Source organism: Ambystoma mexicanum, chromosome 7p (assembly GCF_040938575.1).
Source record: "Ambystoma mexicanum isolate Mex_15411 chromosome 7p, UKY_AmexF1_1, whole genome shotgun sequence".
In the NCBI taxonomy this organism is placed as follows: Eukaryota; Metazoa; Chordata; class Amphibia; order Caudata; family Ambystomatidae; genus Ambystoma; species Ambystoma mexicanum.
Window position 1 is genome coordinate 500,878,094 of NC_090939.1, and position 27,416 is coordinate 500,905,509.

General features: G+C 47.1%; 1 protein-coding gene across 2 annotated transcripts in view; it reads left to right on the top strand.

Moving 5' to 3' along the window:
- Positions 1-27,416, top strand: part of MED14 (mediator complex subunit 14) — a 1,766,813-nt gene that overhangs the window by 1,041,974 nt on the left and 697,423 nt on the right. For both annotated transcript variants that reach the window (XM_069636537.1, XM_069636538.1), the window contains exon 17: positions 11,996-12,156. In XM_069636537.1, the coding sequence (XP_069492638.1) occupies positions 11,996-12,156 (161 nt within the window). The remainder of the gene's footprint in view (positions 1-11,995; positions 12,157-27,416) is intronic.

Genomic DNA, 27,416 nt, shown 5'->3' on the forward strand with positions numbered 1-27,416 from the left:
TTTTTGCCGAAACTTGGTTCCAAAATGGCGTTTGTGTTCGCTTCTGTGACTCCAACCCAAGTCGTCGAGCCCTTTGTTCCACTTTTTGGCGGGCTTCTCCACAGACGCCTCCAAAAGTGGTGCCACTCTGTCTGGGTACCACAGGGGGCGTGGGAGGGGGTTTAGGCACCCTGGACTGAGTTGCCTCAGCAGCTCAAGTCGCATTCTTGTGTAATTGGCCTAGCATGTTTGAGTGACAGCTAGGCTGAATGAATGGGGGTTTTCTGCATAAAAGCAGGGCTTTGGGGACTGGAACTTCAGAAGTCGCCACAGGACCTAAAGAATCCGAGGAGGGAGAAGCCGAGCCGACCTGCAACGACGACACCACCGGTGGAGCCCTGCTGAACCGTCTCACCACTTTTCCCGACGACAGAGGAGATCTCCAGTCCGGAGAGTCTTCTTCCTTTGACTGGTGGGGATAACCAGTTTGCCCGTCTTTTTCGCCTTCCTGGACCATCTCATGGCCGCCTTGCCCGTGCCAAGCACTCTGGCATCCGGAATACCACGGATTACCACTACCGCGAAGAAAAGGGTAGTACCTTGTAACCGGAGAACTCTGTGGCTGGTTTCTTCCCTGGCAGTGCAGCGACCTTCATCTTTCCTCCACGTCGAGACCTCCTCTTCCTCTGGATGAAACACCGGCTTGCACCCGCTGCCAGGAACAACTGCCCCCGCTGGAGCGTTCTTCCCATTTCAGGTACTGTGTCCCGCCTGGCTTCCCTTGCAACAGATCGTTCGGGGTGACAGTAAATCCTCGACTTTCTAACCTGGGTTAGCCTGGGGCCTGTTAACTAACTTTTCCTGACTTGATCTCAATCTTTTATGAACTATCTACAAAGATTCTTTGGACATAACCCCACTGTTTGATCCTGGACACATTTAGCTTGCTCTCTCTAAGAGTGGGCCTGGCATTTGAACTTCCTTGCTCTCCAGTAGACTTTGCCTAACCTGCCTCACTGTGGTTCTTTGAAAAGTATGGAGATTTGTGTGCTTTCATAACTTTGCCTTTTCCCTCCCTTTTTCTATAACATATTAGAGTGCCATCTTAGGTTAAGCGCTCACCTCTGTCTGAAAATAAGTGGTGTTTCTCAATAAGACTTGTCTAATAAGTAATCAGGGTTGTATATATATATATAATAGTGACTGTGTGTTGAAATTGCTTACCTCTTTTTGTGCTAGTGTAAATTACAAGTGTCTTTAAATAAATAATTTATATACTTTTACACCAAAGCTCTGGTCAGTGTTTGCTTGGGCTACTGTATCTCTGTACCTATTGTGTATACTCTATATACTGCCTAACTCATCTTGAGAGAAGTCTGACTGCTCAGCCACAGCTACCAGGTAAATCTGGGTGGTGCAGACTGCTACCAATTAGGTTTACTGCCAAACACCTGTAGTCCTAAATCTTTTGCAGTGGTCCATAAGGGAACTGCACAGGTTTCTGCCTAACACTAACAAGTACTTTAATTACAATTTATTAAAACTTTCATTTGTTAATATGGCAATCATTCTTATGATTCAAGGCCAAGAGGATAATACTACAGGACCATAAGAACAGTCAAGTCGCTCAAAGTTGAAAGGTCCATCAATGATATACAAGCAAGGCTAAAACAACTAATGTGTCGTAACACAGCTCATTTCTGGTCCAGTAGTAACTACAAACTGGGCTGTGTTACTCTTAGTTTGGATTGTCCCATCGCAGAACAGGTTTGGGCCGATTACTACAAATGCAAATATTCTATGCCTACCAGTTATGTGGTAGACGATTATAAGTCTGAACTCCCTAGCCACTTGTACTTGGACTGAGGACTACATACTTTGGCTTGTTACTAGAGCTAAGGCCTTGCAAGCCCCTGGACCAGATGGTCTGGCACCTGTTATCAAAAGTGCCCCGGACATATGGTCCCCAATCTAAAAGCGTTCTTTGATTACATCTTTAAGACCCCTGTTCTCCCCCCTACTTGGAGTGAGTACATTATTATACCAAATTACAAGAAAGGGGACCCTTGCAATTCTGATAATTATAGGCCTTTAGCTTTACTGGACGCTGTCAGTAAAATCTTTTCCTCTTTATTGTTGAGAGACTTTAAAATCAATCCCAATACACTTTGAATAATTAAGAGGCACTAAGCAGACGTTAGGCCTCCAATAGGGACAGCGCTGAATGCCTCTGTGATGGCCCACGAACAAGCTGCTGTTTATTTTTAAGTGTTTTTATTGGCATTTATAGGTATACCAGAAACAGTTGCGCAAAAGATGCGTGTCATATCAGCTGTAGCATCTCTTATTTGCCAAGTAAACTGCAAAGAACAGAAAAAGAGCACACAACAAAAAAAGAGAAAAGAAAAAAAAAGAGAGAATAAACAGAAACAGAAAAACAGTGGTAACTACTTTGACTGCCCTCTTCCTTCTGCCTTGCAGTTCTTCATTCTTCCTACTTCAAGCCCAGAGCCCAACACCTTCACTCTCCATTGCCTTCACATGGGGGGTGGCTCGAGGGAGTGCCCGGGCCCGCCGTCCTGGTCAGTACATCAAGCTTACAGTCTGTGCCAGAAGAGTCAACTCAAGGGGGTTTGTAACTTGTGGAGAAGATCATATCTCTCATAAGGGCCTTCCAAGACTCCAGTGTGGTGCTCACATCTTCTCCTCCCCAATTGTTCCCTTCCTCCCAGGCTCTTGTTTCAGCGGCGGACCATCTCTCCAGTTACCTGATCCATGGTTCAAACCTGGGGCCAGCTTGCGACTTCCAGGCCATAGCGATCGTTCGCTTCACTAGTATACACGCCATGTCCATGAGTTTCACTAAGTGCCTGACTTTGCTCAGTCTCGGGTGAGTGCCCAACAGGCACTCTTTGGGTGTCCATTCGTATATTTCCATTCCCGCTTTCCTGCAGGTCTGCTCAGCTGTGTGCCAGAGTTTCTGTGATTTGGGGCAGACCCAAAACATATGGATCATGTCAGCATGTTCGGAGGGGCACCATGGGCAAGTCGGGGTGACTTTATCATTAAAGGCGGCTATCCTGTGCGGGGTCATGTAAGTCCTGTAGAGGACATTCAGCTGAAGCAGCCTAAACCTGGCGTTCCATGACACCTCCTTCGGATACAGCAGTTATTCACCATCCGTGATTTCAGTCCCCTGATCAGTCTCCCACTTCTCTTTCAGGCGCGCACTTCTCGGTTTAGGCCTGTCGTTTATTCGTGAATAGAGCCTCGATGTCGGCTTCCAGCCGTCGCCAAGGTTGTACATTTCCTGAACAAGAGGGTGTGTTTCTGGCTCCTCAGGCCAAGTGTTCCAATTTATCTTGGCTACGTGCTTCACCCTTTGGTACCATAGAAATTGTCCTGTGGCAAGCCCATCCTTCAATTGTAACGAATCAAAGTCTTTGAACAGCCCCTCGTCGAACATGTCTCCCCATGTATAGAGGCCACAGTTCTCCCAGCTCCTCATCGTTGGTAAGTCAGTGGGGGTTTTGCATACGTCTGCAAGCATGGGGATATCTGGTGCATATAAGTGTTGCAGTTCAAGCAATGATCTGACCTTGTTCCAGATTTGTCTCCCCAGCTTTACAATCATGGGTGGGTCAGGGGGCCCTATTTGAGTGATCCATAATACCTCTTTTGGGTGCATAGGTGTGATTAGATGTCGGAGGAGGCCTGTCTCAGCAGTCGTTTCATCCAGTAGCCACTTAGCGACATGCGATAGTTGTGTTGCTAAATAGTACCTCTGGAACTCAGGCAGTTGAATGCCACCCTCGGCATATGGGAGCGTAAGGGTGTTCAATGTAAGTTTGTGTCTGGCCCGGCCCCAAAGGAAGTCTCTGATTAGGGATTCCAGTTTCCTGAAGAAGGACGGGGGTATGTAGTATGTTATGTTGGTAAAGTAATAGAGGAATCTCGGTAGTATAATCATTTTGGAGATTGCAGCTCTGCCCATCACTGAGAGCGGTAACTTCGACCAGAATTTGATAGACCTGCGCACTCCACGCATTGCTGCCTCCGTGTTACACTCATGAGTGGAGGCTGGAGTGTGCATAATGGTGAGACCAAGATAGCGGAAGGCTTCCGGCTGCCATTGAATTCCGATCTCGGTTAGTTCCTCTGCACCCTTCCCTTTAAGCCCAGCCAGGGGGAAGGAGCAAGATTTTTGTCTGCTGAATTTTATCCCTGAGTATTTCGCAAAATTATCAAGGATGTCTAGCGCGGTTGGTGCATTCAGTTGGGTGTCTCGCAGATATAAAAGGACATCGTCAGCTTACAAGGAAATGTTATCTACCCCATTAATGTTGATGCCAGCGTCAAAGAGCTGCCTCCTGAAATAGATTGCCACTGGTTCCAGGCCAAGGATATACAGCATTGGTGACAGTGGGCACCCTTGTCTGGTCCCCCCTTGGATAGCCCAAGCCCCCGACACCATGCCTCCTGTCTTCACTCTCGCCACTGGGTTGTTGTAGAGCACTCTAACCCATCGGATGAAATGCTCACCAAGTCCAAACTCCCTCAGGGTCTCAATCAGCCATTCCCAAAATATTGAATCGAAAGCCTTTATGGCATCAAGCGAGAGTACTGCCAGGTCGTTGTCGTACTCAGCTGTTTGAGCCATTATGTGTTGGAGCCTTCTCAGGTTGGCCGTTGTGTTGCGTCCTGGGACAAAACCATTCTGGTCCTCGTGTATCAGGGATCCTATCACCCTAGAGAGCCTCTTAGCTAATATCGTTGTCAATATTTTACTATCATAGTTTAACATCGCTAGGGGGCGATATGAGTCACACTCGTCGGCTGGTTTGCCTGGTTTGAGTATTGGTACTATGAGGGTCTCTCTCATACTACTTGGTAGCGTCCCGGTCTCATATGCCTCCGTGTATACTCCGTGCAGCATGGGAGCAAGGACCTACTCATAGGCCTTGTAGAATTCTGGAGTTAGGCCATCTGTCCCAGGGGTCTTGCTCGTGGAAAGGGATCTGATCGCCTCTGAAATGTCCTCAATAGTGATGGCCTCTCCCAGCATATTTCGTTGTTCCTGGCTCAGTTTAGGCAGTTCAACTTCGGCCAGGGTGTCTCTGATGTCTGATTCAGGGATTTGGTCTCTGTGGGCATATAGTTCGGCATAAAAGTCTGAGAAGACATTGTTTATTGCTTGCTGTGACCTGTGAGTTATACCATCTTTATCCTTGATCTCTTTGGGGGCCTGCCTCGGGTGCTCCCTCCTGCATAGCCAGGCAAGTATCCTGCCTGGTTTATCTGCCTCCTTGTGTGCCTTAAGGGTTCGCGCAGAGGAGTCGAATTTGGACAGCCTCTCCCATGCAATTCTGCATTCTTCTCTGATCTCCTTCAGTCTGGTTTCCTTCTCATTGGTATTGTGGAGATTGTTCTCTAGGTGTCTGATCTCCTCCTCCTTTGACTCGAGCGCCTTTCTCAGTTGTCTCCTGATCCCTCCTGCTTCAGCTATTATCTCGCCCCTAGTTACCACCTTCATGGCATCCCATAGTGTGCTCCATTTCCCAACTGATCCCTTGTTGAAATGTATGTATTCTTCCAGCTTTTCACCCAGGGCATCCTTGAATGCGGGGTCTGTTACGGCATGCGCCACATCGGAATAGGTGGTCTAGGGCCCCTAAGGCAGAGCTGTATTAGCAGCGGGGAGTGATCCGATATTGACCTGCCAAGGTAGCACGCAGATTCGACTTGCGAAGTTAGCCCACTGTCGATGAAAAAAAGATCTATCCTGGTATGCAGGTCGTCGGGGGCCGAGTAAAATGAGTAGGACCTATCGGTGGGGTGTAAATCTCTCCAGATGTCGACTAAGTGCAAGTCCTCGATCGCGCTGCAGAGTGCTCGGGGGGCGGGGGTGTTGAGGATACGTGGCACAATGGATCTGTCCATTTCTTCAATCAGCACGCAGTTGAAATCTCCCCCCCATAAGGTGATGTCCTCCCTGTGGTATGTGATTATGGCACATAGCTTCTTGAGATCAGAAGGGATACCGTGTTGGGGGAAGTATGAGTTCACTATGCACAGCCGAGAGTTCTCCAGCATGCCCTATATGATCACATATCTACCTTCTTTATCCGCTTCCACACCCATCAGGTGAAATGGTGTACCCGGGCTCACCCATGTGTATACACCACGTGCGTACTTCGAGTAGGATGCACCGCCGCCCTGCCCCCTCCCCCCCAGTAATCTACCAGTTTTTCCGTAGTGTCAGTTGAGAGGTGTGTTTCCTGCAGGAGGGCGATTGATACTTTCTTCCTCTTCGTATACATTCGTACCTGGTTTCTTCGTGGGTAGGATCCCATCCCCCTAACATTCCATGTGATTATCCTGGGTCGTGTGGCCATTTTGTGAGATTGCTTTTAGCCGTGGTGGACTCCACGTCGTATCTGTGATTCGTCAATGCATTGTCTGGTGTCACATCTCGCTCTGCTTGCTCAGGTTGGTAAGCTCCGAGGTCTGGTCCTGGGTCTGCTTCAATTTGGCTAATGGTCATCAGAAGTAGGGCAGTCTCAACCGTAGTATGAAAACAGTAACTATAACTGGTGCACCCAGCCTCTGCCATAAGGGTGCAGTGCTCGGGAGCTCTTGCGCTGCCTTTCCCCATACGGGTTTCAGTGGTGGTAGTGTATCTCCTCGTTCTAGTGCTCCAGGCAAGGGTCAAGGGGGCCCATGCCGAGGCGTCCGTCTACCGCTCATTACTTTCTTCGCCGTGGCTCTCGTGGGAGGGTTCCCCGGGGACCTCAGCTAAGTTGTTGTGTTCCATCCACATGTTGGCCGCGGCCGGCGACTCCAGGAATATCGCTCGTCCCTTTATAGATCACCTTTAATCTGGAAGGATACAGGAGCATATACTTTAAGTTCAATTTTCTCAGTCGGGCCTTGATTGGGACGAAAGAGTTCCTTGCTCTCTGTACCGACTGTGTGTAATCGGGGTAGATGGTAATTTTAGAGTTACCCCGTTCTATTACACCTCCCTCTCTTGAAAATTTCAGGATGACTTCCCTGTCTCGGAAGTTGAGGACCTTCGCTATGATGGGAGGTGGGTAGGAACCCGGAGGGGGTTTCTTCTGGAGCGACCTGTGGGCCCGCTCTATGGCGAAGCCCTGTGAGAGCTTCTCCGCTCCTATTTCCTGCTGTATTAAGGATTCTACATAGGTTGTCGGGTCTGTGGTCTCTGTCCCTTCCGGAATGCCTAGTATTCTGATGTTGTTGCGCCTTGCGCGTCCTTCCGCCTCCTCCGACCTCGCCTCCAGGTAACACACCTTTCTCCTAAGGTCTGCCACCTCAGCCTTGAGGTCCGCTGTATCGTCCGACATATCCTTCTGGGAGGATTCTATGATGGTAACGCGTTCCGTCAGATTGCGGGCATCCTGTCTTATGAGCTGGATGTCAGCTTTGACCTCGCCTATTTTCGTGTCTATGAAAGTTCTTAGGGCTGCAATCGCCTCCAGCACCTGCTTGTCCTTGGTGTTTTCCTCTTGGCTAGCCTGTGTTGCTGCGCCTCTCAGCGCAGAGGGGGAGGCATGGTGAGGCTTCAATGTCACAAAGGGGTCCATCGTGGCGTTTTTAGCTTTACTCCTTGAGGTGGCCATTGCAGGGTCTCCAGGCCCCGTGAAGCGGTGCGGGTGTCCAGTACGCCCCTTCGAGCCAGGGAGCGGCGCGACCCTCTCCAGATTCTCACTGTCCCCCTCGCAGGGGTTCAGCGCAGCAACTCTCCTCGGTGGCCCGGCCCTGGGGTTGGGTAGGTGGGCTCCCACCGCACAGTTGTCGCAGATAGTGTCTGTCCCGGTCGCCGCTGCAGGCCAACCCACTGGGCGCAGTGCAGAGGGCAGGATCTACCTGCAAGGTTGTGGGGTTGATGTGCCGCTGTGAGTGCACAATGGTGTTGTCGGATGCAGGTCGTCTAACCCTGTGACCAGGGGGGCGGCGTGTCCGGTCGCGCACTAAGTGCGCCCAGCAAGTCGGCCCCACCGGGCTCTGTTCATCTCACGGGGCTCCAGCACGCTCCCCAGGGCAGGCTCCCTCGCCGCAGTCTGTGATGTGCGCCGGGTGCGGGGAACATGCGGCACTCGCTTCCGTATCGCGTGGTTCCCCCAGCTCCTCACCTCGCTGATCCTGGGAGCGGGGGCACAGCCTTCAATGTATGCCTTGGGGGAGGCCCCGCGTCTGGTCGCGGCAGGCAGATTCCTCCTCAGGGAAGCCCCGGTCCGCGGCAGCAGGACCGAATGCCTCGGCTGTGCACCGATAGTGCACCGTCTCTCTCCCCAGCTGCAGGGGGTGCCCAGCTACAGCCGGTCGGCTCGCCCGGAGTGTAGTTCGGGGGATCAATCGGGGCCGCCCCCAGCTTCTCAAAACGGCTCCGATGGCTCCGATGGTCAGGCCGCACGCCCAGGCGTCGCCGGCCAGCTGCAGGTGCGTGTTCCCAGCCGGCCACGGGCGTCGCTGCCCAGCAGGTCCCCAGCAGGTCTTGTGCGCGGTCGGGGACCGCTAGCGCGCCGCGGCCACCATTTTGTGTGCGCTGTCAGGAGCAGAGGGGGAGCCGGGCCGGAGCGTCGCACCAGGCTCCCTCGCTCTGATTTTTTTTCGTAATAGGCTGCAAGGCAAAGGTCCTCGCCCCAGCTGCGGCTGGAGCAATGCGTGGAGGTGTAGTAGAGCTCGGAGCGCCAGTTCAGGATCGGACTACTGCGGCTCTGGCGGAGCTCGTGGATTCAGCGTCCTCACTCCATGGCTGCTTGGCCACACCCCCACGAACAAGCTGCTGTTAAAAAATAATTTCAGATGGTACCATCTACATGGCATCAATTGAAATGGCCAGTGCTTTTGATAGAGTGGTAATATCTTGTGGTCAAAACTACTGGTCAATAAGTTTCCCTTAAAATGAGTTCAGTTGATGGTTCTGTTACACACTGATAAGACTTTTAAGGTTAGGCTCACCAGGGCTGGAGCTTTGTCTAGATCTATAGAAACATCAGTGGGCTTGACATAAGGATGTGTATTAGCACCACTATTTTTCAATGCATACATCAGTGAAATTGATCAACTTTGGCCAAACAGTAATTCCTTTCCTGTTAAAATAGGTCATCTAAAACTACATTGGATAGCTTTTGTGGATCATCATGTTATCTTTGAAAACACGCAATGCGTCTGAAAAGGAAATTAGATCTATTCTTTCAATATGGTAACGCAAATAACCTACTGATCAACGGACAAAAATCAAAATTTGTCATCTTCTCATCCAAGTCAAAACCCAAGACCATGTACTGGGTAATTGGGAATTACAGATTGGACAGTGTGTTTTCCATGTGATATCTCGAGTTACAACCTTTCCAACTGGAACTCCATACGGGCATGGAAGGATTCCCTGAAAAACAATATGCTTTCTTTGGTTTCTCACTTAAAGGTCTTAATCACCAACTATGTACGTTTTCAGCTTTACCAATGTTGAAATATTATTGAGCTAAAATGAACCAGTTTTGCTTTATGGCCTCGCTATGACAAATGTTGATCTGGGCTATTACTTAAATGTCATCCAGGGTCAGATATGGAAAGAGACATTATGTCTCACCATGTCGTTACCCAACGCAATTCTAAGACTTCAGCTAGTGATAACTTCTCTTCAAGAAAGGCACCAGTGGAGACAACTGACCACCTATGCCAAAAACATCTCGCATACACCACACTCCCTTTATATAGACGTAAAAACAATGATTTGTCATAGCTCTGGTGACTCAATTAACATCTTTAAGAGTACGACGATGAACTTCCTAGACAGTATTTGCTCTTCGGAGGAGGAATGTATTAACCACACGCCACTAAAAAAAAGTTTTTTTAGTTTGATTGGTCACTCACTGGTGAACACATCATCACATACACTCGATACAAGGAGTATGCAAAATTCTCAAGAAAGAATGGTCTCTTAGCAAATTATTTGTGTATTTTTCCCTGTAATGCGTAATATGTACTTATGTTTTCGACTCCACCAGTTACCTACTTTGGAACAAACTGTTGGGAAACTTGCAGGGACTTGTCCACCGATTGCTTAATTTGCAAAGGTTCTGGTATTGTCGAAATATTGATATATGGTTACTTCTTGCCTCAGTCTGTGCCATATCAGGAATCGTTATTTTAAAGGTAACACCACCACCAGAATTTGACTTTGCAGGCGATTTATTTTGGGCCTGCTTGGTGTGGGGTGAGAACGTCTCACTAATAGCTTTGTATCATTTTTTTCCTGAGGTACTTGCGATTCTTAATGATTAGGTTTTATATTTTTTGTGATTTTACTTAGTTTTGTGTTTTAATCCTCCTGTAGGCTGTTGTTGCCAACAGCTAATCTCGGTGCATTCTGGATTGGAATAACTCCAATAAACTCCATTATATTTCAAAGAACCAGTTTTCTGCTTTCAAAATATATTCAATGGCATTATCATAAAATACATATTTATTTGCTTAAACATCTCAACAAGAACTGCTGGGGTAGCGCTACTGGTTTCTATGCATTTATTGGTTTTCTTTTATGTATGTATCATAAAGGGTTTTGATTAAACCAAGGCAAAAATGTATAAGGTTGGGAAAGGGCTACGATATGGGGTTGCCAATATAAGGATGCATTTTAGTATTTTCGCCTTGCGTGCTATATACTCTAGAAACTGCCCTGTGTACACCCCTCCCGGAGGACTGCCCATCTTTTCCCATGTTTTTGCAATACTGTGAACCACAGATAAATATATAGCTTGTTTATAGATTTGCTACTTTAAAACTTTCAGGCAGTTCTTGAATTAAACTCGACCTGTACACCACACAAACTAAAAGGAATTAATGGTTTTTTTTAAATAATTGAAAACATAAAATTGCTGTCCTTTTTTAGAGAGCAAATAATTCACGACAGAGACAGACTTTCGTGGCAGCAGAGGCATTGAAGTAGAGTTAGACATGTTGCATGAAGAAAGAGCAGGGTTCATGCCACTAAGAGACAGGCCTTGGCAAATACAAAAAAGAAATAGGTTTTTCATTCCATGATTTAATTTGCCAACTCAGATTTATGATGTAAAGCTATTTAATTTTTCTGTAGCACAATTTACAACTTTTTGGCGGTCTCTATTCTTTTGCATTTAAAGCATCACATTAAGAGAGAATAATTATTTTTACAGCAATGTTGTGTGCTGCAGAGCATGATGGCAAACAACGTTCACAGTTTGGTCAGTTCACAAAAAAATGTAATTAAAATGTTTTTAATGGCAACGACCTGCACAGGTATGTCTTTAATACAAAGGTGTGATTGCAAGTATCAAAATTGAGCAACGTTTTTAAATGTCTGTATGGGGGAGGTGGGGGGGGGGGGCTAGAGGAGAGAGTTTGGGATTAATCCATACCTGCTCCTTAGGGGTAAAGCAAGATTACACAGGCACACTTCCATTGTGAACGTCATGAATAACTTGGGGATCCCTCGCCCAAGGACTTGGAGAAAATACTCATGATAACTTTTAGCACAATGAAGTGCACCCAGACAATGGTGAGAATTTAATATCTTGATGATTATTCTGTCTCTAACAAGCACACAGGGAGAATCTTACCCTTCTATTTTGCTGTTAATTATTTTGGCCCTGCTCAGCGTTTACAGACCCCAAAAGGTAATGAAAATTCTAGTTAGTTCTGTTCACAATTTGCAATGGGCATGCATGCCAATTGACTGCCTAGATAGCGAGGAGGAAAAGGAAAAAGGCAGCCTTCATGTCAGGTGCTGGCATTCTACCAATTGTGAATATTTTCTGGAACATTTGTTGATATTCTATTACTTTGTATGTTTGAACGATATTATCATCTGTGACTCTGGGTTCTGAACAATCCAGCTCTCCTATATATTTAATGATCTGTAGTTGATTTAAGCAGTAGTTATAACCTTCAGAACGTTTTATTATTATTAAACAATGTTTAAGTGTATTAAATGTACTGCTTTCTTTTGTAGGATTCCTTCGTGTAAAGGAATAAGTGAGGAAACGCAGAAGGTTCTAGACCGATCTCTTCTTGATTGCACTTTTCGATTGCAAGGCAGAAACAACCGCACCTGGGTGTCTGAACTGGTGTTTGCAAACTGTCCACTCAACAGCACTGCTTCTAGAGAGCAAGGTTAGAGGCTTCATTTACATCGCAGGAATATTCTTTCGTTATTATTTTGAAGGAATTGTTATGTATGTTATGTTTTTTTATTCTGCACCAACTGCCACCATAGTTGTCGAACAGCGCTGAGGCTTGTATGGGGAGTGGCACATTGAGCCCCTGCCAGGAGTTTCCAGATCCTGTACTGTGACAAAATAGAAAATGGCGGCCGATTAGGGGCTAGGACAAGGGGGGAGAAAGCTTAATCACACATTTAAGATTTATACATGTAAAATGAGAATGAGGAGTAGGAATGTAGTTTGTGATAGTTGGCATATCTATAGCATAATTGTGGAATGATGTAAGCACCCATGTGGTCTTTGTGTCCTTAGTGCTTACAGTGCCCAATGTCCAGGCTGCCTTCTTCGGTTGGTTAACATGGGCTTATAGACTGACATTGAAACTTAGGTGTATTTGTTCTCTGAAGTGAATATTTTAATATCCTTTGAGATTATGCTTCTGTGTTTTAATGCATTCTAAAAATATTTTCAAGTGATTTAATTTGCATAATTTTATTATAAGGAATATATTTGTATGGATATATTGTGTTGGAGCTTCTGTGTATTTCAAGTATTTACAGTACATATTTTCTCAAGCTCATCTTCTAGACAGTTGTATTAACTACTCAGCCTTTCTATCACATGGAGAGTCAGCGACTCCAAGCAGATATATGAAGAACAGAACAGTACAGTGTATGCAAGAATGCTGTAAACAAGTAAACCAGCTGTTAATTGGCAAATCAAGTGCTTTGCTGAACCAAGCTTACACTGACTGCTCTGTCAAATTCTCCACTAGACTCCATACACATAGCTGCAACACTTAGTACAGTGTACATTTCCACTACAACACAAACAAGTGCACACTCACAAGGGGAATAAGCTGTGCTAAGTAATGTATTTAATACTCTACCTGCCACAGACCCTCCTTCAGAAGCAAATGTTGCTCGTTGATTCATGCTTAGCATGTAAATATGAAACAGATCCACAAGCTAAAAAAAATGCATTACTTACAAGTAATAGTATTTGTTAGGAAAGAACAGAAGGTGACAATGGCCTTAATTCACCCTGCTAAGACCTCGATTGAGGATGTTGCAGCGGCCCTGGCTCAGCCTGTGGAGGCTACGCCAGTGGAGGCGACCTCAGGACCCAGAGTCTCCCTGCCACCGCGGAGGGAGTCGTCTTTCAGGCCCATTGAGAAGACCCCCACAAAGTCCTCGTTGGCCACCTGCCCCTCCCGCACATTTTCCATCGTTCATACGGACACGACCTCTGAAGAAGAGCTCATCGAAGTCGTGGAAGAGGCCCAGCGCATCGGGAGAGATCCCGACGAGGGCGACGACGAGAGCGACGGTGTCGCCGACGAGGTTACTCAAGAGCCCTCACGCCCGCCGTTTCCGGTGCCGCAGGACACTTCGGCGGCCATTTTGCCAGCGATTCAGTCCTTATGCTCGGAGATAAGGACAAGGTTGCCTCTCCCCCCAACGGAGGTACCTGAGCCAGACCCGACGGGGGAACCGGAGCCGGGACCTTCGGAAAGTCGACCGCATAAGAAGAGGACGACGCATCCTATGCCACCTCTCCCACCTCTGCGGCCTGCTCTGCCTTCTCCCCGGTCTACTACCCACGGGGATGATACAGGCACGGACACGGCTACGACAGGTACAGATGATGACGGAGGCGACGATGGGACGTGTCCCCCGTCGCCCCCTGCTCGGGCGTCCCCGACCGACGAGATTGGATCCTTTCATGCCATGATTTCCAGGGCATCCAAGCTCTTCCGGCTCTGCCCAGAAGAGAAGAAGGAAGCGTTCCTTTACCAACGGCGCGAGGCTAAAAGGTAGACGGTCCTCGCCGTACCACTTCTTGATGACATCTGGGATGAGGGGCTCGCCCTCCTCAAGAACCCTGCCACGGCGCCGGCAAAGAGGGACCGGTACGAGAAGTAGTACCGGGACCCCGATGCTGCCCCCTTGTGCCTTCGGGCGCAACCTACCCCGGATCCGGTCGTCTCGGCGGCAGCAAAGAAGAAAGCTGGGCGGGGCATCGGCCTCGACATCAACTTCCCCGCCGGACGGCGAGGGCAGGAAGCTGGGCACGATGGGACGACGGGTCAACTCATCCGCAGCAAGGACTATCAAGGCGGCCAACGCCCTGGCTATCGTAGCCCGCTACGACAGGGAGTTGTGGTTCAAAATCGCCCCTCTGTTGGACTTCCTTCCGGACGCCAAAAGGACTGAGAAGAAGGGTGCCATCGAGCTTGTCCCAAAGAGGCTTCGGGGCTCCGGAGTTTACTCAAGGTACTTCCTCGTAAAAAAGAAGACAGGAGGATGGCGCCCCATCCTGGACCTGCAACGACTGAACAAGTACATCAAGGCACAGAAGTTCCAGATGGTCACCCTCCAGCACGTGCTGGGACAGCTGGAGGAGGGCAATTTCCTGTCGTTGTTGGACTTGGAGGATGCATACTTCCACATCCCCATTCTAAAAAGACATTGAAAGTTCCTCAGGTTCGTGGTCCATGGGCGGCACTACCAGTTAAAGGCCCTCCTGTTCGGATTGAAGTCGGCACCCAGGGTGTTCACCAAGTGCCTCGCACAGGTGGCGGCGCGGCTGCGCCTACAGGGGATCCACGTCTACCCCTACCTGGACAACTGGCTCATCCAGGCAAGGACAAGGGAGCTCGCCGTGGAGCACACTGCAAAGACCGTCCAGCTGCTCACGGACCTGGGATTCTCCATCAACTTTCCAAAATCCCACCTGGTTCCGTCGCAAGTCGCCCTGTTTCTGGGAGCCAAGCTCGACACAGTGGCGCGGCTGGCCTCGCCGTCGGAGGAAAGGACTAGGACCATTCTGGGCAAGGTGCAGCGTCTGCTGGCCACGGACATGGCCAGGGTAAGATCTATGAAGTCCCTCCTCGGGATGATGTCCTCCTGCATTTATCTGGTGCACCTTTGCAGGCTTTGGATGCGCCCCTTACAAGAGTTCCTCGACGCCGGCTGGGTCCACTCGACGGGCAGCTTTGAGGACAGGATCCCTCTCAACAAGACGTTCCGTCAGGTGATCCAGTGGTGGGGTACCCGCTCTCATCTGTCGGCGGGCACGGAGTTTCAGACCCCAGCTCACCAGGTGACGGTGACGACGGATGCCTCCCTGGAAGGTTGGGGAGGGCACTCCGGAGATCTTCACGCGAGAGGCCTTTGGCTCCCGGAGGAGAAGTCACTCCACATCAACATCTTGGAGCTCCGCGCAGTGTTCTGGGCCCTCGGGTCTTTTCTTCCGTCCCTCAAGGGCAAGGTGGTGAGGATCTTCACCGACAACACCACCACGATGTTCTACATACGGAAGAAGGGCGGAACCAGATCCCCTGCCCTATCCAAGGAAGCTCAGGATCTGTGGCATTGGGCCGTCGCCCAAGGGATGTTTCTGGTGCCTTTTCATCTGGCAGGAATAAAAAACACCATCGCTGACTGGCTAAGCAGGGAGCTGCGCTCGTGCCACGAGTGGGAACTGCGTCAGGACCAAATGGATCGGCTTTTCCGACGATGGGGCAAACCCCAGATCGACCTGTTCGCGACGGCGATGAACTCCAAGTGCCAGAGTTCGCCAGCAGGTTTCCCCAGCCCAGGAGCATGGGCACTGCTTTCTCGTTCCCCTGGGACGGCCTGTTCCTGTATGCGTTCCCTCTGTTGCCGGTGCTACTGCGACTCATCAACCAACTAAAGAGGTCCCGGTGCAGGATGATCCTCGTCGCACTGGCGTGGCCGAGGCAGATCTGGTTCCCAGACCTTCTGGACTTGTCAGCATACCCCCCCCAGTCAAGCCGACGGACGCAGATCTTTTCTCCAGAGAAGGAGGCGCCATCCTTCATCACGACCCGGGGTCGCTGAACTTGCAGGCCTGGCTCCTGCGGCATTAGAGTTTGGAGGGTATGATATCCTGGCGGACTGCAAGGAGGTACTTGCAAAGGCCAGGGTGTCCTCAACTCTCAAGTGCTATGGACACAAATGGAAGAGGTTCTCTGTGTGTGTGGTGCTGTGCACAGAAGTACCTGCTGTCGCTGGCCAGGGCGGGGCTGGCTCATGCCTCCATCAAAATACATCTAGCGGCAATCTCCCGCTACACCAGTACTACCGGACGATCATCTCTGTGGTCTCATCGTCTGGTGAAGGATTTTATGAAGGGACTGTTCCCTTCATTCCCGCTGGTGAATGCTCCGGCCCCGGCGTGGGAGCTCAACGTGGCGCTGACCAGGCTCATGGGGGTACCCTTCGAACCTATGCATTCGGCACCATTGAAGTTCCTGTCGTGGAAAATAGCATTTCTTGTGGCCATCACCTCCGCACTACGAATGGGAGAGATCCAGGCCCTATCCTGCAAGCCTCCATACTTGACTTTTCACGAGACGAGTGTGGTGCTGCTGAGGACGCACCCCTCCTTCATGCCCAAGGTGCCGTCGGACGTCCATCTCAACAAGCCCTTGGTGTTACCAGTTTTCTTCTCATCGCCTTTGTCGCCGACCGAGAGGAATTTGCACTTGCTGGATGTAGCTAGAGCGCTGAAGTTCTACGTGGACCGCACAAAGAGTTTTCGGAAGATATCACAACTGTTTGTGAACTTTGGACCTGTGAATCAAGGGAAGGCCCTCTCGAAGGCTTCCATTTCGAGATGGCTCTCCGGCTGCATCATGCACTGTCACCGGTTGGCAAACCGACCGCTGCCTGGCCGTCCAAGAGCCCATTCGACCAGAGCGATCGCTGCTACCACGGCGTTCTTGTCTGGTGTACCTCTGGTGGACATCTGCAGGGCTGCTATGTGGAGGTCGACGCACACCTTTTCGAAATTCTACTGAGTCGACCGGGATTCCAGGGAGGAGTCCAGAGTCGGCCAAGCAGTGCTGCGCAACCTGTTTGCCTGAAGGTGTGCCTGGTGTGGAGGTAAGAGATGCTTAATGTTGAGCCTTGCCACCTCCCGTGGTTGTGCATGTGTGTACTGCTATGTATTCTTATATTCCTGAGCATGTGAATCCATGCCAGACCCCATGCTGGAGAAGGTACAAGTTACTTACCTGTAACTGTTGTTCTCCAGCATGGGTCTGGCATGGATTCACATGCGAACCCTCCCTCCTTCCCCTGTGCGGCTCTTCACTTGGTCATACTGCCACTTTACATGCTACCAAATCTGAGGATGGCTGCCAGGGGAGGGGCTTAGGGAGAGGGCAGTCATTAGCTGGGGGCAGTATGACCCAGAGACCAGTGATTGGTTACTACTAAGAAAGACAGATCAGAAAACAAACTGATACTGATTTTTTCTTTACCGAGGATTCCCAGCCTGACGACGGGAAATATTCATGAGCATGTGAATCCATGCCAGACCCATGCTGGAGAACAACAGTTACAGGTAAGTAACTTGTTCCTATTCGTGCAAACCTTCCTACCTAGTATTTTTTTTATAAGTCCCAGTCTTAGCACACATCATATTTTCACGTCACAGCTTCCCTCTATGTTACATCTTAGTTAACCTGTGGCTTTACCTGTTTTCTTGGTTCCACCTCTTCTCAGGCTGAATGCTCTTTACTTTCCTTGGATGTTGTGAAAGCTCTGAATTTCCACGTCGATAGCACCAAACAATTCCCAACACTTTTCAGCTATTTGGTCCTTTGGCCATGGGAAACGGTCTTTCCACGTCTTCCATTTCCTGATGGCTGTTTGCATGCATCTCGTACTTTCATCAGCAGCAGGTCCCTTCCCGACAGTCCCAGAGCTCACTCTACAAGGGTTGTTGTTTCTACTACAGCATTTCACTCCGATGTTCCCCTGGTGGATATCGGGTGGGTTGCCACATTGAGATCTTTGCACCCCTTTACATGGTTCTACTGTGTTGACAGGGATTCAACGGATGAGTCCAGGGTCGGCCAAGCGGTACTGCGCAATCTGTTTGGTAAGTTGACTCTTTCCTCTGCCCTTTTTGTTTCTTGCAAGTCCTGCTTTGTAATCTAGTCAAACAGTATGTGAATCTATGAAAGATCCAATACTGAATCCAATACTGAAGGAGGAATAAGTTACTTACCTGTAACTCCTGTTCTGCATCATTAAGTTCTTTCATAGATTCAAATGTGATCCTCCTGCCTACCCAGCTCACTCATGGTGCTTCTTGGCTCATTTTGCCACCTTCACGTGCCAAATCTGAAGATGGCCTCCACCGGTGGAGACATAGGGGACCTGTCTATTGCCTGTGCGGCAATACGATCTAAAGGAGCACTAAAGTGACAGCAGTTTTAAAATATAAATGTTAACAGCTTTTAATGTTAATGAGGATTTACAGCCTGACGATAGGGAATATTAAAACGGCATGAGAATCTGTGTGAGATGACCGTCCTGGAGAATAGGTTTTAAAGTTAAGTAATGTATTCCTTCTTTTGTCCCTCAGCATCAAAGTTCTAGGGAAAAAGGTTAAAACTAAGGCTAATGGGTGTTACGCCTCAATATGTACTGGTGCTAACGTCATGCCCGATGCAGTGCTCATAGCAGCGACAGGCAGGTCCACACTGTGCCCAGTGGTGGCGGAGACCTTTGCAAAGAGCATCAGCGCTCGTAGATGGATATCAAAGATGAGGAATCAGTGGGAGGAACATGCACCAGAAAGAATGTTTCTGAGAGGTAGGTGATTTGGTCTATATACACACAGTTTGTAATTTCAAAGTGAAATTACCTACGCTTTACACTAGACCCGTAAAATCGGTTAATTCAAGTAAAGCAATGAAACTAAAACAAGCTATACAATACATTATTAGGCCTTTAATATATTAAGATAACATTCAAGGAAAGCATATAACCGCTAAACACACTTAAATACACACACAAGCAAACTGTTGAAACCATGCAGATGTAAAGGCGACATCTGCCCAGCCACCATCATTTAGGACTGTGCCGAGGCATCCCTTCATCACTGCCTCCTTCAACACCAGTCAAGTGCCAACTTGCCTCAAGAAAGCCTGGGTTCTCCCTCTTCTGAAGAAACCCTGCCTTGTCCCTGCTGCAGCAAATAACTACAGACCCATCACAACAGTACACTTCCTGCTGAAAATTCTAGATGTAGCGTACCTGCAAATCCAGCACTACTTGGAAACCAACCACATCATGGGAATGCATCAATCTGGGTTCCGCCCAGGCTACGGAACAGAAGCGGCCCTGCTGGACCTGAAGAACCAGATTGACGATATCGGGGATGAGGGAAAGCCAGCCCTCCTAGATCTTAGCTGCATTTGATCTGGTTGACCACAAGATCCTTTGCCAGCACCTCATCATGGGCAGCCAACTTCTCGACTGCAGCTATGGCCTGGATTGCCTCCTTTACGCTGATTTCGCTGATCTCACTCAAATCCTCCTTCCTCTCTCTGGCAACTATACCGAAGACGCAGACTCCTTAAACACAGTCTACCAGACCATCCAGGCCTGGATGGCTACACTCTGCCTCAATGACGAATGGATGGAGATCCTCCTTGTTGGGCCGCCAGCAGTGGTTAAGAAGCTGAACTCCCAATATGCATCATCTAACATTGATGGCACCATCATCCCAGTCTCCCCGGCAATGAAGACATTGGGAGTATATTTCTGGATGCTACACTCTCCCTGGCCCGTCAAGTGAACGCCATTGCCTCTTCCGCAGCCTACACAACAAAACTGATCAATGCATCAAGACCATTTGTATCCCCTGACCGCTGCCTTACCATTGCCTATAAGGTTATAGGCTCAAGGCTTGATTACTGCAGTACACTTTTTGCAGCCACTTCAGCGCGCAACATCCACACGTTGCAGGTGTTAGGACTGATTTTCTTTACTCTGGCCTGGTGGACAGATTTTGTATAGAAGGCAAACCCATATTGTGACGGGGACAGCTCTGGGGAGCTGTAGCCAAACCAGTTCAGGTAGCAGTGACAGGCGGTCTAGGCCAAGTTCCTCAGAGGTGGTGAGCATGTGAAGTCTCCCCAATGAGGTGTCACAATTGGACTCACAGATTACATAGACGGGATGTATATAAATCAAATTATCATTTATTGGCCAAGCACACTATAGAAGAATGACTACTGGCAGGTAGAGTTATCACACAACACTAGATCAAATAGATTACAAATGTACATGCACTTATCAGAGGGCATAATATTCATCCCAAACTCCTGCAAAGGAAAGGTAAAGTTACATTATGCACTTCAGCTCCACAGAGAATGATCCCCAGCTTAAAAAGTCCAGCCCTAAATTGTCTGTGGCCTTTTGCCCAGTAGTTCAGGTAAAGTTCCACAGATTCTGTAAGGCAGGAAAAAATGCAGGTGGGGTCTCCGGGGTCCAGTGAAGGGTTCTAATTGTCAGAGTACACGTTAAACTAAACTAAACGGAATAGCCCCAACTTTCAGAAATCTTGCGCAAGCAAGCAATGACTAAGCCAATATTGTGAGAATAAGGTTTATTATAAGCCCATAGACTTATAATGGGAGTTCAGGGGTAGGTAAGAACCACTGTAACTTACCCCCATACTCCGATTCTTCGGAAGACTTGGCAGGACAAAGGGAGAGGGTCCGAGGTTGCTTTTCCCGCCATTAGTCGCAGTCCTTGATTAACAGGGGTTGCAGGTTCTAGCTGATATCCAGTTGGTGTCTTTCACTGCTGCAAGGACTCTCGAATGAAGCATGCAGCAAAACTCGATGCAGGAGACACCTCAGGACTCGACTCTGGTCAGGTAAGCGTTTCGGACTGTGGTCGCCGCAGCATGACGACGCAAAGGGACTCAACTGCTCCGGTCAGACTTCCCCTCCTATCTCGGGTCCCCTTCATGCTAGGATGCCAACATTTCGCAGAGGTGAGTCTTGTAGGGCCAGCTGATGATCCCCAAAGTTCCAGGTCGGAACTCTGAACGGTGACGTCAGAAGCACAGTAGCCCAAACTTGGAGCTGTTCAGCCACATGATGGTCCCGGGACACTTCCGAAGGCTCTGCTTTGCAGGGTACTGAGCAGACGTTAGGATGGAATGTTCCCTCCACTCCCAGGGTTGCAGCTTCTTCGCAGGACTGCTAAATATTTTAAGCAAGACAGGGCTCCTGCAGGACAGCAGCAGAAGTTGGTAGCCAGGCTGCCCTCTTTCGGGTCTCTGGTTTCTTCGCAGGTCTCACAGCTGGATAGAAGTCTTGGCTCCTTCAGGTTTCTCCAAGATCTCTGAAGAGTAGGTGCAGGGGTCCCCTTCTTATCCTAAAAGTCAGGGAAGAGCACCTGCCCTCACTAGCCAATGACAAAAGTAGCCCACACATACACCCTTCCAGGGGTCCAATCGGTACCACTGGTGGAAACACTCATGCATATAACTCAAAGATACGGACTCCGGTTTGAGTATTGAGACCAGACAGTTCCAACCCACATCCTGCCATCAAACGCGCACACAGCCCTAAAGTAGCCCGCCAAAAGCTTCTGCTTTCCCGGGCACTGGAACGCCTTATAAGTATTTTCCTGGTCTCACGGGCAAGGAAGAAGGCTAAAGAACAAGATGGCCAAAGGACAAGTAAAAAACCATGTGGCACAGCCATGTTTGGACTCTAGCCACAGATAGTAGCCAAACGCAATAAGGCTGAAACAATAAATCCCCAAAAATGGGAAAACATCACTGCTGCCACCAGCTTATCCTTTTAGAACACCAAGAGTAACCAAGAATGTGTTAGTCTAGGGCAAAACAAAAAGTGTACCTCATTGTACTGCATTGTAAAATGCTTTGTACAATGATAAATTACCACAAGTGATACAAAAGTAACTACAAGTAGCAACACTGTAACTCCACTAAGGGAAACCGGGTTTCCCAGTACTGACAGCCTGAAGGACATGTCAGTTTCTCCATAACATATGAGCAAAAGCCAGTGCAGTGAAGCTAAAGGCGCGCATCCAAAGTGCTCCGGAAATGTGGCTGTTGGGCTGGGAGCTCTGATTTTCCTGCTGGACTATTGCCGTTAGGATGTCTGCTACCTGACACGGCGTCGGCAAGAAGAAGTTTGCATTGCCGCTTAAAGCACGTAACGCGCTGCTACAGGACTGTCTTTTGCATTATACTGGGATTTTTCACTTAGCTGTTGGGCTGTTCGGCGGAGCGGCGGAAGCAAGGGTCTCCTGTTTCTATCTGCTACAAGTAAAAATCTATGTGCATTGTGTAGGAGATTGTAATTATTAATATGTTAAGTATTTGATTTGTCTGTTAGGCTGATTAACCATCCTTAATTTGTGACTTTAATGGCTGTAGTAACCAGTTCCTAACAATTGAATTCCGATTTATCCCGGCACTCGTTCCCCCTCCATCTTTGAAAATAAGTAATATACTATTATCACTTGTGATTGCTTCAGAATGGTGAATGGGTTAAGAAGTGGATGGAAACTGAATGATTCACAAAGTACAATGCATATTAACAATGATCATGAGATTACGCCTGTATTACCAGTTGTACTATGATCTGGGATTTCGGCTATGCCATCAGAGGTTATAAGATCAGATGTTGGAGAGGAAATAGGTGCAACTTTATTTAGTCCATCCTTAGATGCTAGACCTAGGATTATGGAAGAAATGGGTATTTCATCTAAATGTAACGTGCCCATTACAATACATTGCACCAATTATGATACAGATAGTACTTTAACAAACACAAAATTCAAGTTAAAGGACCTGAACAATAGTAACCAAACGGGTCTATCTCAATCCAATTCGCTGCAAACTTGCGACAATGGTATGTATAGTCTTACCAATTTAACTTATAAAGAAGATACAGTTGACTGCTCACTGATGGACACTACAATTGAGGCAGAATTAAGCAAACGTGTACTTCTATCTCTTGGCCCTTCTACGCCAGTTAATCAACGATTGGCCGGATGAGAGGACGTATTTATGTTGAGCAATCATGCAAAAAAAAAAAAATAATAATACTTTACCTAATTACAACTCTGGAGTTTTGGGTGGCGAAAAGTCCAAACTGGTATGGGAAACTGATCTCATTATCGATGTATCGGCCAGCAAACCTTTGGTGAGTTCGCCAAAGGCAAAGAGTGCTCAAACTGCACTTAATGACAGAATGACCATAGATATTCAGGAGTTCCAATCAAGTCTGAATGATAGAGATAAGGAAGTCTCTAATAACGAGGTCCGCTCAGAGAACATTACTCTCGATGTACCATCACTAAGTCCTGATTTTCCCGTATTGGCGAGAATTTTGGACTTACTCGATAAAGGGCACGAGCGCTCGCATTATGAGATCAGAATCATGAGAGCAGCATTTGGGGAACTTACAAACAAAACCAACAGAATTGAAGGTCTTTTGTTAGCATGTGATGCTGTGGCCGCCTTATCATAAAGACATACTACTATGAAGGCCATGGTTGATAGTGCCAACCAATTTGATGGGATTTTTGGTATCCCTCCAATAAAAACGCAATCTTTTGCCAGTGTATTGACCCCAATTATCCAACAATCGATTCATACACAGACTGATGAGAATATTGATGAAATATCCAAAGTGTTAACCTCTGTGCAAAAAATTGAAAGTCATCTGGAGCAATTGAAGGTTGACTCCGGTCCTGCACATCCTTTGAGTCAGATCCTTATTCCTGTAGAGGAGGTGAGTGACAATTCTGATTAACTAAATAGTCCCTCCCCTCTGACTGATCTGATCGATCTTACTGAAGAGCGCTTGGACAGGAGTCCACCTACTCAACCTGACCAAGATGAATATGATTCATTATCGAATCATAAGGTTGTTCTAATTCGCAAAGAAAAAAGGCTTGCTGGGAAGGCAACGAAAAGGAGGGCTAAAGCACTTGCACTAACAAAGAAACAACCAAGGGCAGTGCCAATTGCCCAATTAAAAATTAACGACTGCCGTATCTGAGAACAAGGCGGTCATCGATCTCTCCCAGCTTGATGACGAATCTAGAGTTTTATTGGAGTTAAATCCTACCAATACAAATCAAGACCAGAAAAAGACAATTAATAAAGTAGGGTTTAAAAAGAGAGACAGTAAGAACCTTACCGGAAAAAGGGGATAAAGGAATGTAAAACTGTACCACCTAATAGTCCGATTCCCCCTGGCACCATGACTGGGGGGCTACAGCTGTCTCTTTCCCAATTTTACCCTATCTCCCACAAGCAAACTTCTTGCAATAAAAGCAAAACTATTGAAAAGGGAATAGGTGAAACGGAGTTGAAGACAGTGGATGAAGGTCGAGTTGTTAAATTTACTTTTGATGAGCCATGGATGATGGGTGTGCTGGGCAACGATCCATCAAGAATAAAACGGTTATCGCACGACATGAATGAGATGCCTGTCACTAAAGATGTGTCACCTATTAATGTTGTGAAACATAAAGGAAAAGCTTCTGGGTCAACCACAAAAAAGATAGCCCCGCCTATAGTTGGTGTGACAGGCGGCTTAAATATTAAACAAAATGTTATCATCCATGATCTTGACCTCATTGAAGACCCACACTTTATATTGGGTTGGGAAAGTGATCCAAAGATCAATTCTAAACTCAATCTGAATCGTTCCTCACTTCTGAAAGCCTTCCATACTATCCCCTGTTTTAGAACAATTGGTTTGGATGATATAGACTGGGTGAGACTGTCCACTATCCACGACGACAGGATGACCTGTGGATTCTATTCCAGGCTGGTCATGAAATTGGTCTGGGAGCAAAGAGAGAACTTTGTTTATGTGGGACTAACTCCTTTTCTCCTATATTCTGATTCGGAGGCAAAAAGTTTTTGGGAAAAACTGAGTACTCCTGCTGTTATAGTAAATCAAAATATGGAGAATGTACAACCACCCCACATTAATGAAGAGTTTGTTAAACAGATTTTGGCCATGGCTGCCACCTTGTCATGGTATAATAATTTGCGTACAGTAGTGCCTGCATCCACCTTGGCTGTACCACCCTAGCCCTACGCAGCATGATCAACCATTTTAATGCATTTCCTGGAACAGTTGTGGGCTGGCTTATTTTAACAGATGTTGGGGCACAGTGAATGTTAAGGCCTACACTGCTGTTATACTACTCCAGGAAACTATGCATTCAACCCACTTTAATGTGGAAGGGTTTGATTGTTACACTCAGCCTGTGTTAAGAGGGGAAAAGGGCCGACCCTCTGGGGGGGCTAGCAATTCTTATTAGCAACGCCTGCAAACTCACCACGAAATGTGTATACAAAGATGCTTTCGTAATAGCTATTGAATTAACAGGTATACCATGTGAAAACTCCTTTTTCATCATGTGTATATATTGGAATAGGAGTACAATCACGTTTAATGAAGCTACTAGTATACTTGATACAATCCTTGAAGATGCATTTACCCGACATACACATTTGGGTGTCGTGGCTGGTGGTGATTTTAATTCCTCTTGCTTGTATGATGACGTGTATGGGGCGGAACCTGCCAAATGCTAGTAATTCTATGAAGAATGGTAAAAAATGGGTTGATTTCTTCGTTAATTGGGATATTCAAGTAGTCCCCATTGATGAAAAGGGTCCTGTCCACACATGGTCAAGAGGAGGGTTGTACTCACACATTGATCACTTTTTTCAATCTTCCACTTTGCAGAACTCCCATGACTTAACCCACATAAAAAATGGAGCTTTGGTGATCACCATGCAATCTCTCTAAAGGTGAAAATAAATAGCCGTTTTCTTTTTATCTAACCAGCTTCTGAAGTTACTTGAAAATGATCGGGTAGGTCTTTCGGTTAGATGCAACCCTTCTCTCTGCCATCAGTTGACAAGAAGAATGAAAGCTGATCCGGTGATGAACATAGTTGCGACTGATTTATGTCTTGCTCCAAGTACAATTGATATACTTTTAGCTGAGAGGATTGATTATCATCTCTTTGCGATGGTAAAGAAAAGAGAATTGACCTCGTACAAAAAACAGCATTTACATGTCTTTAATATCGAAATTTTCCGTGCAAAGCAGAGTAAGAATTATTAGATTCGGCAACTCTCCAAGTTAGTCCTTGAACCGCTTGATTATTATTCCTTAAAAAATAAATATACTTTATAGTTATAAAACTGCAATGAATAATTTAAGAACAAAACTCTACTTATAATCGTAATATGATGCATAACTTACTGAAAAGTGATACACGTAAAATATGGTCGATACTGAGGACATTGAATGCTTCTAATGATGGTCTAAAGGAAAATGGCATATCAGCTGATGTATGGTTTAATTTAATCAAATCCAAATATGATATACCGAATCAATTCTTGAACTATCCCAGAATTGACATTAGCAAGGCCATTCCTGCTCTTTCGTCTTGGGGACGTGAAGACATATCCAGGGCTATTATGAAGCTAAATCCTTCGAGGGCTACTGGTCCTGATGGCATTCCTGCATGCCTATATAGATCTGATACCGATTTGTGAGCAATGATTCTAAAGTACAGATTCAATGCTATCTTTTTCCTGCAAGACGTACCCAAATCATGGTGTACTGCTATTATTATTCCTATCTACAAAAAAGGACCAATAGATGATCCTTTGAATGTTAGACCCATTGCCCTAATGGATGCCTCTTCAAAGGTTTTCTGTCTGCTAATTCTCAAAGAACTCCAAGAATTTATTAAAAAGAATTCTACATAGTCAAAGTATCAGATTGGCTTTAGACGCCATATGGGCTGTTCTTTAAACGCCACTATAATATCTCACATCCAACTGAATACTAAACACCACCATATGGGTGCTGTTTATATTGCAGCGCTAGATCTAAGCTCAGCGTTTGACACACTGTTGCGAGAATTACTATGGGCTAAGATGCTAGTAATGGGCTTCCCAGGTCATTTGGTAGCGCTCATTGCCTTATTACACTCTCATACCAACTATAGAGTGCGACTCAATAAGGAGGGCGCGCTTACTGACCCGATTCCATCCAAAATTGAGTTAAAACAAGGCTGCACGTTGGAAGCTGTCTTGTTTAATTTATACATCTGCCATGTGGAGGATTGTTGGGCAAAGGAAATTATCTACCCGATTAAGATAGGATGCCTTAAATTCAACTACATTGGTTTTGCTGATGATATTCTAATTCTTGACAAAACCCCCTTTGGTCTGCAGAATAAGATCAATGCATTTAGCATATTTGCTGCATCTCATAATTTAAGAGTAAACCATTCTAAGTCATCGATTGTTATATTATCTGATGGGGAAAAAAAAATGTGTTCCTATAAC